We start from the raw sequence: 21,824 nt of genomic DNA on the forward strand, positions 1-21,824 counted from the left end.
GAGGTGGACCTGGGATGCTCGAGCTTGGTTGGGAGAGGGGCATCTGCCATTGCTGAGGCTTCAGTAGGCGGTTTTACCCTCAAAGTGTAAACAAAGCCTTCAGGAAGTTCAAACTGAGTGGAACCCACTGCAGCTCAGCAAGGCTGAATGTCTCTCTACATTCCTCCTCTCTGGGCAGGGCATCTCTGGAAAAACGGCAGCAGCCCCAGTCAGGGACTTATAGATAAAACCCCCATCTCCATGAGACAGAGCACCTGGGGGAAGGGGTGACTTGGGGTAGCTTCAGCAGACTTAAACGTCCCTGTCTGACAGCTCTGAAGAGAGCAGTGGTTCTCCCAGCACAGTGTTCGAGCTCTGATAAGGGAAAGATTGCCTCATCAAGTGGGTCCCTGACCCCTGTGTATCCTGACTGGGAGATACTTCCTGGTAGGAGCCAACAGACACCTCATACAGGAGAGCTCTGGCTGGCATTTGGCAGGTGACCCTCTGGGATGAAGCTTCCAGAGTAAAGAACAGGCAGCAATCTTTGCTGTTCTGCAGCTTCCGCCACTGACACCCAGGCAAACAGGGTCTGGAGCGGATCTCCAGCAAACTCCAGCAGACCTGCAGCAGAGGGGCCTGACTGTTAGAAGAAAAAGTAACAAACAGAAGGGAATAGTATCAACATTAACAAAAAGGACGTCCACTCAGAGACCACATCCAAAGGTCACCAACATCAAACACCAAAGGTAGATAAATCCATGAAGATAGGGAGAAACCAGAGCAAAAAGGCTGAAAATTCCAAAAACCAGAACACTTCTTCTCCTCCAAAGGATCACAACTCCTCGCCATCAAGGGAACAAAACTGGATGGAGAATAAGTTTGATGAACTGACAGAAGCAGGCTTCAGAAGGTGGGTAATCACAATCTCCTCCAAGCTAAAGGAGCATGTTCTAACCCAATGCAAGGAAGCTAAGAACCTTGAAAGAAGGTTACATGAATTGCTAACTAAAATAATCAGTGTAGAGAAGAATATAAATGACCTGATGGAGCTGAAAAACATAGCAAAATAACTTCGTGAAGCATACACAAGTATCAATAGCTGAATTGATCAAGCGGAAGAAAGGATATCAGAGACTGAAGATCAATTCAATGAAATAAAGCAAAAAGACATGATTAGAGAAAAAGAATGCAAAGAGACAAAGAAAGCCTCCAAGAAATATGGGACTATGTGAAAAGACCAAATCTACATTTGATTGGTGTACCTGAAAGTGATGGGGAGAATGGAACCAAGTTGGAAAACACTCTTCAGGATATTATCCAGGAGAATTTCACCAACCTAGGAAAGAAGGCCAACATTCCAATACAGGAAATACAGAGAACACCACAAAGATATTCCTTGAGAAGAGCAACCCCAAGACACATAACCATCAGATTCACCAAGGTGGAAATGAAGGAAAAAATGTTAAGGGCAGCCAGAGAGAACAGTCAGATTACCCACAAAGGGAAGCCCATCAGACTAAAAGTGGATCTCTCTGAAGAAACCCTACAAGCCAGAAGAGAATGGGGGACAATATTCAACATTCTTAATGTACAGAATTTTCAACCCAGAATTTCATATCCAGCCAAACTAAGCTTCATAAGCGAAGGAGAAATAAAATCCTTTACAGACAAGCAAATGCTGAGAGATTTTGTCACCACCAGGCCTGCCTTACAAGAGCTCCTGAAGGAAGCACTGAACATGTAAAGGAACAACTGGTATCAGCCAGTGCAAAAACATACCAAATTGTAAAGACCATCGATGCTATGAGGAAACTGCATCAACTAACAGGCAAAATAACCAGTTAGCATCATAATGACAGGATGAAATTCACACATAACAATATTAACCTTAAATGTAAATGGGCTAAATGCTCCAATTAAAAGACACAGAGTGGCAAATTGGATAAAGAGTCAAGACCCATGGGTGTGCTGTATTCAGGAGACCCATCTCATGTACAAAGATACACATAGGCTCAAAATAAAGGGATGGAGGAATATTTACCAAGCAAATGGAAAGAAAAAGAAAGCAGGGATTGCAATCCTAGTCTCTGATAAAACAGACTTTAAACCAACAAAGATCAAAAGAAACAAAGAAGGCCATTACATAATGGTAAAGGGATCAATGCAACAAGAAGAGCTAACTATCCTAAATATTTATTCACCCAACATACGAGCACCCAGATTCATAAAGCAAATTCTTAGAGACCTACAAAGAGGTTTATACTCCCACATGATAATAGTAGTAGACTTTAACACCCTACTGTCAATATTAGACAGATCACTGAGACAGAAAATTAACAAGGATATCCGGGACTTGAACTCAGTTCTGGACCAAGCAGACCTAATAGACATCTACAGAATTCCCCACCCCAAATCAACAGAATATACATTCTTCTCAGTACCACATCACACATATTCTAAAACTGACCACATAAAAGGAAATAAAACACTCCTCAGCAAATGCAAAAGAACGGAAATCATAACAGTCTCTCAGACCACAGTGCAATCAAATTAGAACTCAGGATTAAGAAACTCACTCAAAACCGCACAACTACATGGAAACTGAACAACCTGCTCCTGAATGACTACTGGGTAAATAACGAAATGAAGGCAGAAATAAAAATGTTCTTTGAAACCAATGAGAACAAAAGCACAGTGTACCAGAATCTCTGGGACACATTTAAAGCAATGTGTAGAGGGAAATTTATAGCACCAAATGCCCACAAGAGAAAGCTGGAAAGATCTAAAATTGAAACCCTAACATCACAATTGAAAGAACTAGAGAAGCAAGAGCAAACAAATTCAAAAGCTAGCAGAAGACAAGAAATAACTAAGATCACAGCAGAACTGAAGGAGATAGAGACACAACAAATCCTTCAAAAAATCAATGAATCCAGGAGCTGACTTTTTGAAAAGATCAACAAAATAGATAGACTACTAGCCAGATTAATAAAGAAGAAAAGAGAGAAGAATCAAATAGATGCAATAAAAAACGATAAAGGGGATATCACCACTGATCCCACAGAAATACAAACTACCATCAGAGAATACTATAAACACCTCTATGCAAATAAACAAGAAAATCTAAAAGAAATAGATTAATTACTGAAATAATATACACCCTCCAAAGACTAAACCAGAAAGAAGTCAAATCCCAGAATAGACCAATAACAAGTTCTGAAATTGAGGCATTAATTAATAGCCTACCAACCCAAAAAAGTCCAGGACCGGAAGAATTCACAGCCAAATTCTACTAGAGGTACAAAGAGGAGCTGGTACCATTCCTTCTGAAACTATTCCAATCAATAGAAAAAGAGGGAATCCTCCTTAACTCATTTTATGAGGACAGCATCATCCTGATACCAAAACCTGGCAGAAACACAACAAAAAAAGAAAATTTTAGGCCAATATCCCTGATAAACATCGATGCAAAAATCCTCAATAAAATACTGACAAACTGAATCCAGCAGCACATCAAAAAGCTTATCCACCACAATCAAGTCAGCTTCATCCCTGGGATGCAAGGCTGGTTCAAAATATGCAAATCAATAAACATAATCCATCACATAAACAGAATCAATGACCAAAACTACATGATTACCTCAATAGATGCAGAAAAGGCATTCGACAAAATTCAACAGCCCTTCATGCTAAAAACTCTCAATAAACTAGGTATTGATGGAACATATCGCAAAATAATAAGATTATTTATGACAAACCCACAGGCAATATCATACTGAATGCACAAAAACTAGAAACATTCTCTTTGAAAACCAGCACAAGACAAAGATGCTCTCTCTTACCACTACTATTCCACATAGTGCTGGAAGTTCTGGCCAGGGCTATCAGGCAAGAGAAAGAAATAAAGGGCATTCAATTAGGAAAAGAGGAAGTCAAATTGCCTCTGCTTGCCCTTGACATGATTATATATTTAGCAAACCCCATCGTCTCAACCTTGAATCTCCTAAAGCTGAGAGGCAACTCAAGCAAAGTCTAGGATACAAAATCAATGTGCAAAAATTACAAGCATTCCTATACACCAACAACAGACAAACAGAGTCAAATCATGAATGAACTCCCATTCACAACTGCTACAAAGAGAATAAAATACGTAGGAATACAACTTACAAGGAATGTGAAGTACCTCTTTAAGGAGAACTACAAACCACTGCTCAAGGAAATATAAGAGGACACAATCAAATGAAAAAAAACATTCCATGCTCATGGATAGGAAGAATCAATATCATGAAAATGGGCATACTGTCCAAAATAATTTATAGATTCAATGCTATCCCCGTCAAGCTACCATTGACTTTCTTCACAGAATTGGAAAAAAAAACTTTAAATTTCATATGGAACCAAAAAACAGCCTGCATAGCCAAGACAATCCTAAGTAAAAAGAACAAAGCTGGAAGCATCAAGCTACCTGACTTCAAACTACACTACAAAGCTACAGTAACAGAAACAGCATGGTACTGGTACCAAAACAGATATATAGACCAAGGGAACAGAACAGAGGCCTCAGAAATAATACCACACATCTACAACCATCTGATCTTTGACAAACCTGACAAAAACAAGAAATGGGGAAAGAATTCCCATTTAGTAAATGGTGTTGGGAAAACTGGGTAGCCATATGCAGAAAGCTGAAACTGGATCCCTTCCTTACATCTCATACAAAAATTAACTCAAGATGGATTAAAGACTTAAACGTAAGACCTAAAACCATGAAAACCCTAGAAGAAAACCTAGGCAATACCATTCACGACATAGGCATGGGCAAAGACTTCATGACTAAAACACCAAAAGCAATGGCAACAAAATCCAAAATTGACAAATGGAATCTAATTAAACTAAAGAGCTTCTGCACAGCAAAAGAAACTATCATCGGAGTGAACAGGCAGCCTACAGAATGGGAGAAAATTTTTGCAATCTTTCTGTCTGACAAAGGGCTAATATCCAGAATCTACAAAGAACTTAAACAAATTTACAAGAAAAAAACAAACAACCCCATCAAAGAGTGGGCAAAGGATATGAACAGACACTTCTCAAAAGAAGACATTTATGCAGCCAACAAACACATGAAAAAAAGCTCATCATCACTGGTCATTAGAAAAATGCAAATCAAATCCACAATGAGATACCATCTCATGCTAGTAGAATGCTGATCATTAAAAAGTCAGAAACAACAGATGCTGGAGAGGATGTGGAGAAATAGGAACACTTTTGCACTGTGGGTGGAAGTGTAAATTAGTTCAACAACTGTGGAAGACAGTGTGGCAATTCCTCAAGGATCTGGAACTAGAAATACCATTTGACCTAGCAATCCCATTACTGGGTATATACCCAAAGGATTATAGATCATTGTACTATGAAGACCCACGCACACATATGTTTACTGAGGAACTGTTCACAATAGCAAAGACTTGGAACCAACCCAAATGCCCATCAACGATAGACTGGATAAAGAAAATGTGGTACATATACACCATGGAATATTATGCAGCCATAAAAAAGAATGAGTTCATGTCCTTTGCAGGGACATGGATGAAGCCGGAAATCATCATTCTCAGCAAAGTAACACAAATCAGAAAACCAAACACCACATGTCCTCACTAATAAGTGGGAGTTGAACAATGAGGACACATGGACACAGGGATGGGAGCATCACACACCAGGGCCTGTTGCAGGGGTGGGGAGCTGGGTGAGGGATAGCGTTAGGAGAAATACCTAATGTAGATGACAGGTTGATGGGTGCTGCAAACCACCATGGCACATGTATACTTATGTAACAAACCTGCACATTCTGCACACGTATCCCATAACTTTAAGTATAATAATAATAAATAAAAAGAATTAAAGAAAAGTCTGACAACAATATTAGTAAGTGGGGATTCTGAAGAAGGGGATAAAAATTATTTTAAAAAAATCTTTCGGTTAAAGATGACAAGAAATTAAATGAAAAATTCACTAGAGGGGTCAACACCAGATTCAAAATGGCAGAGGAGTCAGTGAACTCATAGATCAATAAAGATTATCCAATCCAAATATAGAGAAAAACAAGACTAAAAAAATGAGCAAGAACTCAGACTTGTGCGATAAGATCAGAGTTTCAACATACATGTAATGGAAGACCGAAAGAAAAGGAAAGATAGATAGGACCAGAAAAAGTATTTGAGTTAATAATGGCCAAAATTTTCTCACATTTTTCATATGGACAGATAAGCGTCAGAAATGACAATTGTATGGATTACTATTTAAGACTGTGGATATCTCTTTTGGATATATTTTCTTATCTTCTTTAAAGGATTTAAAAGTGTGTAAAGTGAAACTTAACAATATGCTTTATTGGATTTATAGCATATAAAATGTAATATATATGGTAATAATAGCACAAAGAAAAAGGGAGGAAACAGAGCCATATTAGGGCAAGATTACAATACTTTTCTAGAATTAAGTTAGCATCAAGATGTATACTATCATCCTTAGACTAGCCAGTAAGAACATAACTAAAAAAAATAGAGAAAACATTAAATACAGTATACTTCAAATTATTCATTTAATATATAAGACTGCCAAGTAGAAACAGATACAAGAAACACAGGAGACATTATGTAAAAAATAGCAAAACAGTCAATGTTACTTCAGCCATATCAATAATTACATTAAATGTGGGATGGTTTAAATACCTCACACAAAAGGCAGACATTGTCAGATTGGGAAAAAAAACAATATCCAACTATACACAATCTATAGGAAACATTCCTTCTATTCAAAGACATAAATTATTTGAAAGTAAAAGAATATGAAAAGATATACCAAACAAACATTATCCAAAAGACAGAAGCAATGGCTATTTTAAGAAACAAAATAGACTTTAAGATAAAACGTACTGCTAGAGTGAAAAAGAGACATTTCATAATAATAAGAAAGTCAAAATATTAGTATGATAGCAATTAAGAATGCATATTCACTTAACTACACAGACTCCAAATATATGAAGCAAAAACTGACAGAATCTAAAGAAGGAAAAGAAAAATGTAACAATTATACTTGAAGATTTCAATATCTTATTTTCAGTAATTGATAGAATACCCAGGAAAAAATCCACAAGAATACAGAATACTTAAACAACACTGCCAAACTAACTTGCTGTATATACAATATTCCATCCAACTACTACAGAATACATATTCCTTTGCATAGACAATTCTCTAGGATAGACCATATGTTAAGCCTGGAGTAAAAAACTGCAGCTCATTGGCTAAATCCAGCCTGCCACCATTTTGTGGGGGATAGAGGGAGAGGAACAAATAAAGTTTTATTGGAATACAACCACAATTATGCATTTACCTAACACTGGTGGAAGCTTTCACACTACAACAATGGAGTTGGATACTGCAGTACACACCATATGACTTGCAAAACCAAATACCCAGAAATGGGATTGCTGGGTCAAATGGTATTTCTAGTTCTAAATTGATAAACTGAATGTAATCAAAATTTAAAATGTTTGCACTTCCAAAGACATTACTAATAAAATGGAAAGACAGCCATAGACTGGAAATACATATTTGCAAATCATTTATCCAGCAAGGGACTTCTATTCAGAATATAGGAATATCTGCTACATAAAAAGAACTATTAGAATTCAAAAATAATAGATAAAAAACTATTAAAATATGGTGTTTTATTAAAAAAACTGTAACCCCTCTGGCAGGCCATTAAAAAGTCATAACAAATTTAAAAGGATGGAAATCATACAACTTATTTCATCTAATGGCAACAGAATTAAATCAGAAATGAATAACAGAAAAAAAAATCTCTTAAAAATCTCCCAGTATTTGAAAATTGAACGACACTTCTAAATAAACTAAGGATCAAAGAAGTAATCACAAGAGAAATTGAAAAATATTTCAAAAGAATGAAAAATTTTATAATCTAAGGAAAAAGCTGAAGGAATAACAATTGCTGTTTTCAAAACTTAATAGAAAACAACTATAATCAACATGATATTATTGGGTGAGAAAATAGGCATACATATCAACAGACAATAGTTGAGAATCCAAAAATAAGTCATACAATAAATAATATAATAAAGGTGCTATGACAATTCAGTGGGATAAAAGATAATCTTTTCAAGGAAGAGTGCTGAAATAATTGGATATCAACATGCATAAAAGTGAATTTATATCCTTTTCTCATACTATACACAAAACTTGGCTTGAAATAGATCAAAGACTTAAATATAAGAGCTAAAATTCTAAAATTTTTAGAAAAAAAAGATAGAAGAAAATCTTTAGGACTTCATTTGAACAAATAGTTCTTAGATGAGACACCAAAAGCACAAACCATATAAAAATAAATTGATAAACTGAATATAATCAAAATTTAAAATGTTTGCACTTCCAAAGACATTATTAATAAAATGGAAAGACAGCCGTAGACTGGAAATACATATTTGCAAATCATTTATCCAGCAAGGGACTTCTATTCAGAATACAGGAATATCTGCTACATAAAAAGAACTATTACAATTCAAAAATAATAGATAAAAAACAATTTAAATATAAAGGATCCTTACAAAAATTAACATACTCTTACCATCCAATCCAGCAATCACATTCCTTGGTATTTACCCAAAGGAGTTGAAAATATGTTCACACAAAAAACTGCACATGGATCCTTAAGCAGCTTTATTCAAAATTGTCAAAACTTGGAAGCAACCAAGATGTGGTTCAGCAGATGAGTGGATAAATAAGCTGTAGTACATCCAGATAGTGGAATATGACTCAGGACTGAAATGAAATGAGCTACCAAGCCATGAGAAGACACGGGAGAAACTAAATGAAAACAGTCAACCTGAAAAGACTACATACTATATGATGCCACTTATATGGCATTGTGGAAAAGGTAAAACTATGGAGACAATAAAAAGATGAGTGGTTACCAGGGGTTAGGCAGGAGGGAGAGATGAATAGGTGGAACACAGAAAATTTTTAGGGCAGAGAAACAATTCTATCTGATACTATAATGGTGGATTCTTATTAGATATTTGTCCAAACCCATAAAATGTCCAGCACCAAGAGTGAACCCTATGTAAATTGGATTGGGGTGGTAATGTGCTGTCAATGTAGGCTCATCAATTTTAATAAATGTATCACTCTGGTACTGTGTGCTGATAATAGGGAAGGATATGCATGTGTGAAGGCAAGGAGGGATTTAAAAAAATCTCTGTACCTTCCTCTCAATTTTGCAGTGAAACTAAAACTATTCTAAAGTATAAAGCCATTCTTAAAAAATGGAGGATGGAGGAGATATTGGAATAGATATTTCACTAAAGAATTAATGCAAATAACCAATAGGCACATGAAAAGATTCTAACAGCGTTAGTCCTCAGGAAGATGTGAATTAAAACCCCACTTCACTAGGATGCCTATAATCAAAAAGACAGACAGTAGTGACAAGGGTGTGGAATAAAGAAAACTCATCATTGTTGCTGGGAACATATACTGATAAGGCCAATTTGGGAAATAACTCTGCAGTTTCTTAAAGTGTCAAATACAACTTACTATTCAACCTAGTAACTTGACTCAGAAAAATCTAAAAAAATTAAAACATGTCCATACATACAAAAACATTTATATGACTGTTCATAACATGTTATTCATAATAGCAAAACACTGGAAACAACCCAAATGCTCATCAACTGGTGAATGGATAAACAAAAGTGGTATAGCTATAAAATGGGATACGTTTGGAATGAAAAGGAGCAAGCTATTGACATAAAACGAAATGGATAGACTTTAAAAGTGTTACGATAGGCCAGGCGCGGTGGCTCACGCCTGTAATCCCAGCACTTTGGGAGGCCCAGGCGGGCGGATCAAGAAGTCAGGAGATCGAGACCATCCTGGCTAACACAGTGAAACGCCATCTCTACTAAAATACAAAAAATTAGCCAGGCGTGGTGGCGGGTGCCTGTAATCCCAGCTACCCGGGAAGCTGAGCCAGGAGAATGGCGTGAACCCATGAGGCGGAGCTTGCAGTGAGCCGAGTGCCACTGCACTCCAGCCTAGGCAACTGAGCAAGACTCTGTCTCAAAAAAAAAAGTGTTATGATAAATTAAAAAAAGAGACGCAGCAGACTACTGATTATATGATTCAGTTAAAGAAATATCCATATAAAGCAAATTTACAGAGGCAGAAAGCCATCAATGTTTTCCTAGGTGGAGGTTTTGAATGCTAATTTTTTTGTTGTGGTGGTTGTTTTTGAGACTGAGTCTTGCTCTGACGCCCAGGCTGGAATGCAGTGGCCCGATCTTGGCTCACTGCAAGCTCCGCCTCCCGGGTTCATGACATTCTCCTGCCTCATCCTCCTGAGTAGCTGGGACTACAGGCACCCGCCACCACGCCCAGTTAAATTTTTTGTATTTTTAGTAGAGATGGGGTTTCTCCGTGTTAGCCAGGATGGTCTTGATCTCCTGACCTCGTGATCTGCCCGCCTCAGCCTCCCAACGTGCTGGGATTACAGGCATGAGCCATGGCGCCTGGCCTTGAATGCTAATTTTACTGAAAATAAGCAGGAGAAAATTTGGGGGAGGTGACCCAAATGTTCTAAGGCTTATTTATGGTAATATTTGCACAAGTCTATAAATTTACTAAAGAATCATAGAATTCCATACTTACAGTGGTTAAATTATATCAAATGTAAATTATACTTCAGAAAATGATATTTAAAAAAAACAACAGTGTAAAGTTTAGTCTGGCAGCGAAAATTGAGGAATGTTAAGAAGTACAGACAAACCTATCAGTGAATGAATTTTTTTAAAAAAGAAAGAGCCCAGAGATAGAAAATTAAGAAGAAAAGTCTACTCTGACATGAAGCAATGTGAGAAATGTGTAAATGGCTGATTTCTTCACAATACATTGGCTTTGCAGCCTGTAACACTTGTTACAGGAAATGGCTGTAAGATTTATGTGTAATAGGATTATGCATGCTGAGTTATAGCGTTTAATAGTATTTTTACGTAAACTAATAATGCTGCAGTAATCAGTAAAGTCTTCTGAGGTCCTCTCAGAAATCTCACGTTTCAAATGATAGGGCTAACTTTATATTTCACTGCTGGTAACAAGAGCTGGGGTATTCAAGCATAGACTGAATGATTTAGACTGTTGAGAAGCATGTTTCCATGGGTCCCTTGTGTTCCTACGTGTCTTGCCATGAATTCCAAGAATATAAGGCCCTAACTGCTCTTTACCTGGGCCATTTCTCAAAGTTATGCTTGCAGCAAACAACCATGGAAGAAGGGCTGGCTTCCTTATCAGCTGTTGTAAGGTACTAATTTCACTAGATTTGGCATTCCTCTCCTCTGTGTGCAGGCATCCATTAGTCCAGTAGAAACTGGGGTTTAGGGAACCAATGAGAAACCATGCTGACACTCTGGCTACTGTTCCTGCTGTGAGCAATAAAGTTTTTCATCTCCGACCCAGAAGTCTCATTTCTTCTGTCAACATCCATAAAACTGTATCAAGCTAAATTTGTTAGCTTGCAAAAGGGCAAAATGTCAGATCTTCGGCAGCTCTTGACATCTTATTCACAGTATATTTTACTTAAGCATAAAGACAAAACAAGTCTAAACATTAAAGCCTGGTCTTTATTACATCATTAGAATTTGTATTAGTTAAATCATATTGCTCACTCCCCATAAGTAGGTTTTATGAAATCTATATTTGTAATTCTTTGTGGGCTAGAACAGTGTATTAGAAAGTTAAAAAGAAGCCAATGGTTTTGAAATCTAATTACAAACTTAATTATGTGATAAAGAAAATGTTAAACCAGATTCAGTAACCTGTTAAGTATTTTAGTTCAGCTAATTCTACCTGCTGAAATAATAGGCCTTGGATGGAAAGGATCTGAAAGATCCTTCAGGAAGACCTGAAAATGGTAGTCTAGCACTCATCCTTGAACAGTAGCAATGGATGAGGCAAGAATATCGTCTTTGGACACAGAATACTAGGTTCAAATTCTAGCTCCGCCACCTATTTGCTATGTAAACTTGGTTATATAACATAATCCCTCATGGCTTCAGTCTCAATTTATGCAATGAGGGCTAACAATAATATCACCATTATTGTGTTGTAAAGATTAAGAAATGTCTATGTGTAGCACTGTGCAGGTACCTAAATGCACTTCTTAACCTTTGTTACTCAGTCTTACTCAGGAAATGGCTACAAGAGAAACTGGAACTCACCTGTGGGAGGTCAGCACCGCAGCACAGCCTTCCTGAACCTCCTTCATTATTGTTTGCCACAGGTACCGCTTAGAGCAGGGATCCATCCCAGAGCTGGGCTCATCCTGTAGGAAAGGCAACACAGAGTAATCAGCATTTGAAAAACACAAATAGAAATATACACAATGACATGGGAGGCCAGACCCCGGGTGAAAGAAAAATCTCTGCTCTGGCTCTAACAGGCACCTCTCCAATTGGCTTTGTTGCACTCTGCTCAACAAAGCCAGAATGATAGAGGAATGTGAGAGAGCACTGAGTGAGTGCCTGACTCCTCCAGCCATGCAGCATGCTACCCAGGAGCCCCACTTCTTTCTCACCTCATCCAGAGAAATTCAAAAAAGAGATCAAAATTATTTTTAAAAAAAAGAACCAAAAAGAAATACTGGCGCAGAAAAATAAAATGAAATAAAAAATATAATAGAGAATGCCAAAAGCACATTTGATCAAGCAGATAAAAAAAGTCTGTGAACTTGAAGACAGATTATTTGAAACTATCCAGCCAAGGAAAATTTTTAAAAAATAAAAAAGAATTAAGAAGAACAAAGAAAGCCTGACAGAGTTTATGGCACATTATCCAGAGACCTAACTTTTACAATATGAGATTTACAAAATAAAAAAGGTGAGAAAAAGGGGCAGCAGAATGCTATTAAATAAATAATGGCTGAAACATTCCCAAATTTGGATAAAGAGATAGACATTTGAACATCGAGATATATGAAGCTTAAAAGTTCCCAAATAGCTTCAACCCAACAAATTATTCACTGAGATACACAATAATCAAACTGTCAAAAACGAAAAACAGAATTTTCACAGCAATAAGAGAAAAAAAAAGGCTCATGACATACATGCACAAGGCTATCAGTGGATTTTTCAGAAGAAATCTTCAGGACTGGGAAAGAGTGGGCCTATGAAAGAAAAAAAACCTGCCAAATAAAAATACTTTACCTACTTTACCCAGCAAAGCTGCCCTTCAGAGTTAAAAAAGAGATAAAGAATTTCCCAAACAAAAGCTGAAAGAGTTCATTGACACAATATCTGTCTTATAAAAAAAAAAAATGCTCCCAAACAAAAGCTGAAAGAGTTGATTGACACAATACCTGTCTTATAAAAAAAAAAAAAATGCTAAAGGGGTTCTTCAAAACAAAATAAAAGGACTCTAAGTAGCAACATGAAATTATAAAACTCACAGTAAAGTATACAGCCAAATTCAGCATACTTTAATGCTTTAATGTTGGTTTGGTGTGTAAATCACTTATAACTGTAATATTCAGATTAAAAGACAAAAAAGTATTAAAAATAACTATAGCTATAATAATTTTTTAATGGAAATACAATATAAAGAGCTGCAAATTGTGACATCTAAAACATAAAATGAGATGGTTGGAAGTAAAAGTGTAGTTTTTTTTTTAATGTGATATAAGTTCAGTTACTATCAGGTTAAAAATAGACTTTTGTAACTATAAGATGTTTTATATAGATTCTTGGTAACCACAAATAAAAAACCTATAGTAGATGCACACACACACACACATACACACACACACACAAAAGAAAAAAAACAGAAATGAATCAAAGCATACCAACATACCAACACACAAAAAAATTATCAAATTAAAAGAAAAACAGTAATAGAGGAAAAAAAAGAATAAATAACTTTAAAAATAGCCAGAAAACAATTAACAAAATGTCAAGAATATGATCCTACCTATTAATAATTACATTAAATATAAATAGACGGCATTTGCCAATCAAAAGGCATAAAGTGAATGAATGGATAAAAACCAAGATCCAATCTTATGCTGTTTGCAAGAGACTTAGTACAGTTTTTTTGGATACACATAGACTGAGTGTGAAACAATAGGTAAAGATACTCCAAGCAAATGATGACCCAGAGGGCATGTTTATCTATATTTATGTCAGACAAAATATGCTTTAAGTCAAAAACTGTAAAAAGATAAAAATACAATGATAAAATGGTCAATTTATATAAAATGGTAAGAGTAATTGTAAATAGATATGCACCAAACATTAGAGTGCTATATATGTAATGCAAATATTAACAGAACTGAAAGGAGTAAAAGACATAATTACAATAATAATAGAGGAGTTCAAGGCTCCACTTTCAATGATACATTGAATAACCAGTCAGAAAATCAATAAGGAAACAATGTACTTGAACTACACTTTAGACCAAATGAACCTAACAGCCATACATGGAACATTCCATCCAACAATAGCAGAATACACATTCTTCTCCAGCACACATAAAATACTCTCCAGGAGAGACCATATATTAGGCCACAAAACAAGTCTGAACAATTTTAAAAAATTGAAATCATATCCAGTATCATTTCAGACCACCATGGTATGATACTAGAAGTTAATAAGGAGGAAAACTGTAAAATTCACAAAGATGTGTAAATTAACAATATGTTCCTGAACAACCAATGGGTCAAACATGAAATTAAAAAGAAAATTTTAAAAAATACATTTGTCTTGAGATAAATGAAAATGGAAACAAAACAAAACTTATGGGATGAAGTAAAAGCAGATTTGAGGAAGAAGTCATCAACATTAAGAAAAAAGAAAGATTTCAAATAAATATCCTACCTTTGCAATTGAAGAAACTGGATAAAGAAATGAACTAATCCCAAAGTCAGCAGAAATAAGAAAAGAATAAAAGGCCATATATCATAAGCCCACAACTAGCATCATATTCAACAGTGAAAAGCTAAAAACTTCAAATCTAAGAAGAACAAGACAAGGATGCCCACTCTAGCCACTTCTATTCAACATAATACTAGAAGTCCTAACCGGAGCAATTAGTCAAGACAAAGAAAAAGCATCCAAATCAAAAAAGAAGAAGTAAAATCATCTTTTCAAAAGCACGATCTAATATACAGAAAACACTATAGACTCCACCAAAAAATCCATTACAATTAATAAACAAATTCAATAAAGTCATATGATACAAAATCAACATACAAATATCAATAGTGCTTCCATAAAATAACAATGGGTTATCAGAAAAGGAAATTTTAGACAATTTCATTCACAATAAGATCAAAATGAATAAAATACTTAGGAATAATTTTAACAAAGGAAGTGAAAGATCTGTATACTGAAAACTATAACATTTTGATTAAAGAAATTGAAGACAAATAAATGGAGAGCTATCCATGTACATAGATTGAAAGAATTAATATTTTAAAATGTCCATATTACCCAAAGCGATCTACAGACTCAGTGCTGTTCCTACAATTCCATTGTCATTTTTTCACTGAAATAGAAAACCAAAATACTAAAATTTATATTTAAAAAAACCCAAAATACCACAAATAGCTAAAGAAAGCAAGAAGAACAGTGCTGGAGGCCTCACATTTCCTATTTTCAAAATATACTACTATGCTATTATAATTTAAAAAGTATGGTACTTGTATAAAAACAGACATATAGATTCATAGAAAAGAACAGACAGTACAGAAATAAACCCACACACACACAGTCAATTAATCTTTGACAAATACGCCAAAATTAAAACTGGGAAAAGGACAGTCTCTTCAATATATGGCTTTGGGAAAACTGAATATCTACATACAAAAAATTAAAACTCGGTCCTTATCTTACATCATACACAAAAATCAACTGAACATGTATTAAAGATTTAAACATAAGATCAGCAACCATGAAACTTGTAGAAAAAAAAAAAAAAAAGAAAAGCTCCTTGACATTGGTCTTGGCAATGTTTTGCTTGTTTCTTTTTTGGATATGACACCAAAAGCACATAAAACAGAAGCAAACATAAAGTGGGACTATTTCAAACGAAAAGAGTTGCTGCACAAGAAAGGAAAATATCAACGAAGCAGGCAAACTAAAGAGGGGGATAAAATATTTGCAACCATATATCCAATAAGGGGTTACATCCTATATATGGAATTTGTAAAACTAAATAGCAAAATAATAATAATTAAAAATAGACAAAAAACTTGAACAGACTTTTCTCAAAAGAAGACATGCAAATGGCCAATAGGTATAAGAAACGATGCTCAACATTGTTAATAATCAGGGAAATGCAAATGAAAACCACAATGAGATATCATCTTATACTTGTTAGAATGGCTATTGTTAAAAGGACAGAAGATAACCAGCAACGGCAAGGATTCAGAGAAAAGTGAACCCTTATACACAATTGGTGGGAATGTAAATGTACACATATTATCGAAAACAGTGTGGAGGTTCCTCTACAAGTTAAAAATACTACTGCCACTGATCCAGTAATCCCACTTCTGTGTGTGTATCCAAAGGAAATAAAATCAATATCTGGAAGGGATATCTGCAGTGCTATATTCATGACAACATTATTTACAAAAGCCAAGATATAGAAACAACTGAAGCATCCCTAAGTGTATAAATGGGAAAAGAAAATGTGTATGTCTCTCTCTCTCTCTCTTTCTCTCTCTCTCTCCCGGTTTCCTTGTCTCTCTCTCTCTCCCTGTTTCCTTGTCTCTCTCTCTCTCTTCTCTCTCACTGTGTGTGTGTGTGTGTGTGTAATGAAATATTATTCTGCCTGAAAAATAAGGAAATCCTTCCATTTTCAACAACGTAAGTGAATCTGGAGGACTTTACGCCAAGCATAAAGTGAAATAAGCCATGCATGGAAAAACACTACTTCTTAATGAAATATTAAAAAGTTGAACACATAGGAAGAGAGAGTAGAAAGGTGCCAGGCTGTGGAAATGGGGAGATACTTGTCAAAGGGCAGAAAATTTCAGTTATACAGGACAAACAAGTTCTGGAGACCTAATATACAGCATATAGGGCTGCTATAGTTTGGATGTTTTGTCCTCTACAGAATTCATGTTAAAACTCAATCCCTAATGAAACAGTATTGAGAGGTGTGACCTTTGGGAGGTGAATGAGTTTATAAGATTAAGTGACCTTATAAAAGGACCTGATGAAGGACATTTACCTCTTTTTGCCCTTCTGACTTTTGCCTTGTGATGACACCTATTCCTCCCCTCTGGAGGGCACAGGGTTCAGGAAGCAGGGTTGGCACCCTCAGCAGACACCTGGACCTGGCAGTGCCTTGATCTTGGACTTCCCTGACTCCAAAACTTGAATTTCTGTTCTCTGTTCTTTAGAAATTATCCAGTCTGTTATAGCAGCACAGTGAACTAAGAGAGGGACTGTAGGTAAAGATGCTGTATTACATATTTGAAATTTGCTAAGAGGGTAGATATTAAGTGCTCTCATCACATACAGGGAAAAAAAATGGCAATTATGTGATGTAATCAATATGTTAATTAGTTTGATTGTAGTCAACACATCAGAATATTTATGTATATCAAAACACATGTTGAATTCATTAAATATATACCATTTTTATCAGTTAATTACACTTCCATAAAACTGAGAGGTGGGGAATTGGGCTATATTTTCATGTCAGGTTGGTTCTCCTCCATGATCTGGCTAGGTAAGTCAACCCTGATGTTTTTAAAATGAATTTTCAACCTCCATAAAATTTCGGAATGATATCCCCCAGGAAGACATATGATAGCAGAAAAAGGCTTCATTTATTTAGCAACATCAAATAAATTGATATTTCTTAGAACTTGAAGCTTTCTCCTTCAATAGACACCAAAGCATTCCTTATATGAACCACTTCTAGAGAAATCTTGCCAAACTGTAAGATTTATTTCTGTGCTTTTATTAGCCAGGGAGTACTAAACACATATTTCTTAAGAGCTTAGGTTCATAAACTTCCCCAAAGAAAGAAACAGATGGGAAGCAGTAAGGGTAGGGGGAGAAGCACTGAACACGAAAATAAATATCTAGTCTTTTCTGCAAATCAAGAAATATATGTGTACTAGTTATAAAAATAAGTAAATAAAAGGTGTGATCATGCAATGCTCAGTATGAGAGTTGTATGTGTAATTTACATTTTCCTGATTCCCTCCTTGATGTCAGCTCTGAGACTCACTTCTAGTCTCTCTGTTGAGAACTCCAAAGGCCCAGCAACAAATCTTTTTAACCTATTGCTCTGAACAGTAACCATCATCATAGTCACGAATATTTACTGTGGTTTACCATCTGCTGGACACTGGGCTATATGCTTAATGTAGTTTATTTTATTTACTGCTTTCAATGACTCCATGAGACAGACACTATTATCAGGACAATTTTCAGATGAGAAGGCAGCAGGGATAGAACATACAAGGCCAAGTGCTGGGCGGCTGCCGAAGCAAAATTCAACGTTTGTCAGTGAGACTCCAGAGTCCCCACCTTGGCCGCTGTGTCACAGGTTTGGGCATCCACAGCAAGCTGAGAGCAAGGATGTATCAAAGAAAAGCATGTCAGGGTCTGCAGTGAGCCAGGTCATGGCTATAGAGTAGAGGCCCCTTCATCCAACTGAGGAGATGCATTGTAAGAGGCTGGGCAAAGGGAAATTCCACAGAAAGTAATGAATGCCCACATCTTGTTAACTACTCAACATAATCCTGCCTCATGTTGAAAATAAAATGTAATCTGTAAACTTCAGGATTGTGCAAATGGTAGCTTTTATTATCAGATTCCGGAATATGAAACTATACAATAGTCTAGGAATTTGAACATTGCAAAAGCAAATTTATGGCACCTAAAAAGAATATCCAGGTGAGTTCCCAGGAGACAACCAGCAAACGATGAGACCATTTTCCAACACAGACCTTCTCAATCCCCATTTACTACCCCACTAAAAGGGTGTATTCATTTGATGAAGAAAGATAGAAAAAAAGGAATCTGTTTTGTTTTCCACACTTTTTGACAACCCTCAGACTCTCTATTGGTGTGAAGTCCAAAGATGCACTCTAGTGATTAGAATCCAATTTACAGCATGTAACAATAGCCTTTATTTATTCTTTCAGTGGCATTACTTGTATTAACAGTTATAGCTGTTTTATGAAATACAAGACAATTAACTCCATTTCTTGACAATTGTTGCCTCCAATTAATGCTTTGATTCATTCAAATCAAATTAATTGCAGTTCCCAGATTGATTATAGACCACCTTGTCTCAAGACCATTGCATATACTCTACCCTCTTGCTGGAGTTTTCTTCCCTACTCTCAACATCATATCCATCCTTCACTCTCAACACCCATCTTTAAGATTCACCATGACAGATGTCACTACTGCTGTGATAAACATACATCTACACACAGAAAAAGACATAAAAGCAATATTCTAGAGGAAAACATAATTGGTTTTCAGATTACAGATGAATTCTAATATTCTTTTAAAACACTGTTTTAACGTTAAAATTTTATAAAATTTTCAGCTTGACAAATATAAGTGAATCTAGCAAAAGATAAATGTTTTATTTCTGTAAAATTCAAATGACATTTGGGAAATGCTGGCTTATGGCAAAACAGTTTACTAGTTTGTAGAACCGGCTTTGCAAGTTCTGAAGTTACTTCCCAGAAAAACCCTTAAAATCAGTTTATAAATCAATATGCAGTATGTATCTTATTCCAAGATATTGACATTCTTCTACTCACCAGTAAAAGAATGTCAGGTTTCCCCACCAGGGCCAGGGCTGTAGATAGTTTCCGCTTGGTTCCCCCACTGTAGGTGGCCACAGGTTTGTCCGCATGGGCTTCGAGGTGTAAGCGCCTGATGAGGTCTCCAGCTACCTGGAAGAGAGGCATGTCCATGTGCACACCAGCATTCACCAAAGTGCCCACCAGACAGCTGGTCTCAGTCCTCATTCCTGCTTCTACCTCCCACTAACCCTGCCTACCTTCACACATACAATCAAGTACATCTCCTGAAACATCCCCCTTTACCATACAGGCAGTAATTGAGAGTGAACAGGCAGGAGTTTTCTGCAGCTGGAGACATCTAAGTGATGGTCAGAATAATCACATCTAGAGTTCAGGGAGCAGGGTGGGCAAGAAACACACTCAAGGTTGGGGGTCCAGATAAATACCCATGTTGAGGTGAGCAGAGAGGGGTATGCCAAAAAGAAAACCGAGAAGGAAATAAATGGGAATGAAACTAATAGCGGTGTCAAAACTTAAAGGGAGAAGACAACCGAAGCAGAAAATTTTCTTCATTATTTTAGATTCAGGGAGTCTATGTGCAGGTTTGCTACATGGGTATATTGTGTGACACTGAGGTTTGGGCTTCTAATGATCCCACCCAAGTAGTGAGCATGGAACCCAACAAGTAGCTCTTCACCCCTTGTCTCACGCCCTCCCTCCACACTTTTGGATTCCCACGTGTCTACTGCTGCCATGTTTGTGTCCACGTGTAGCCAACGTTAAGCTCCCCCCTATAAATGAGAACACACAGTATTTGGTTTTGTGTTCCTGTGTTAATTTGCTTAGGATGATGCCTCCAGCTGCATCCATGCTGCTGCAAAGGATGTGATTTTGTTCATTTTTATGGCTGGAGGGAATTTTCAATATTAACACAAGGAAAGAAATATCCCTTTGACATTGAGAAGCCACTGTTAATGTTTGCAAACTCAGAGTTTGGTTTATAAAGTAACTAGAGGTGGGGAGGAGAATGGGAAATATTTCTTATTTGCAACTGCTGAAACCACTTTGCCAAGTCCCAAGGATGGTGGCAGCATTTGTCAAACCTCACCCCTCCAGCCACAGGAGAGTTCAGACTGTACCCAAGAGCCTGCGGTTCACAGCTTCTTTCTTCTTCCCTGCCTTCTACCCTGCCAGCTTGTCCCACATCCTAGAAGGCCCAGCCCATATCTCTCAACAGAAAAAATAATTGTCACTTCTTCTGTGTGATATATGTGTCACCTCTTCTGTGTATTATATGTGTCTATAGAACACTTTTATTTAGCATTTCCCACTGTAATTTGTACCACACTATATTTTCTGTTTCCAGTTCTATCTCCTATGCTGGATTAATTCTTCTTGGGGTCCAAGGTAAGCAATTTTTTTGTTTCCAACTTAGCATAATTTAAAACTTTTCCAAACAATTTTATTTAACTCTTATGACCATAGAAGTATTAATATAGATTCATTTTTTAGATATCATCGTATAGCCAAATTGACCAAGATCACATTTTAATTCAAATTTAGGAGAAGAGGGAAAAATTCTATAGGACTAAAAAGATGGGTTAATAATTGTGCATCCCAAATAACTGAATAAATATAAACTAATGTGTATACTCTTTTTGACAAGTACATAAAAGTGAGGATAATAACAATAATGATAATGAAGCATTAAGAACTTCTACAAATATTAGGATAATCATTATGCCCCTCAGTAAAATCTTTCAACAGAAATTATTATATGGCTTTACTTGTGCAACTTCAAAATATGTTGCAAATGAATGAAGAGGCTCAAGGACTGGTCTTATGGTAAAATAGTATAATTCTAGGAAATGCAGATTTCAAGGCCCAAAAGATACATAAAGATGAAATATTTAATCTCCTGCTATCTGCCTAAGAAAATCTTCTCAAGGCCAGTAGTTGGTCTTATTGAAAGTAAAGTTGTTTTCCCCAGAATG

At 36.3% G+C, this 21,824-nt stretch overlaps 1 protein-coding gene across 3 annotated transcripts in view; it reads right to left on the reverse strand.

Annotated features, from left to right (window-relative positions):
* Positions 1-21,824, reverse strand: part of ABCA13 (ATP binding cassette subfamily A member 13) — a 486,937-nt gene that overhangs the window by 45,379 nt on the left and 419,734 nt on the right. For all 3 annotated transcript variants that reach the window (XM_054559199.1, XM_024249790.2, XM_054559198.1), the window contains 2 exons: positions 19,846-19,980; positions 12,272-12,375 (listed from right to left, as the gene is read on the reverse strand). In XM_054559199.1, the coding sequence (XP_054415174.1) occupies positions 12,272-12,375; positions 19,846-19,980 (239 nt within the window). The remainder of the gene's footprint in view (positions 1-12,271; positions 12,376-19,845; positions 19,981-21,824) is intronic.

Source organism: Pongo abelii, chromosome 6 (genome assembly GCF_028885655.2).
Source record: "Pongo abelii isolate AG06213 chromosome 6, NHGRI_mPonAbe1-v2.0_pri, whole genome shotgun sequence".
Taxonomy (NCBI): Eukaryota; Metazoa; Chordata; class Mammalia; order Primates; family Hominidae; genus Pongo; species Pongo abelii.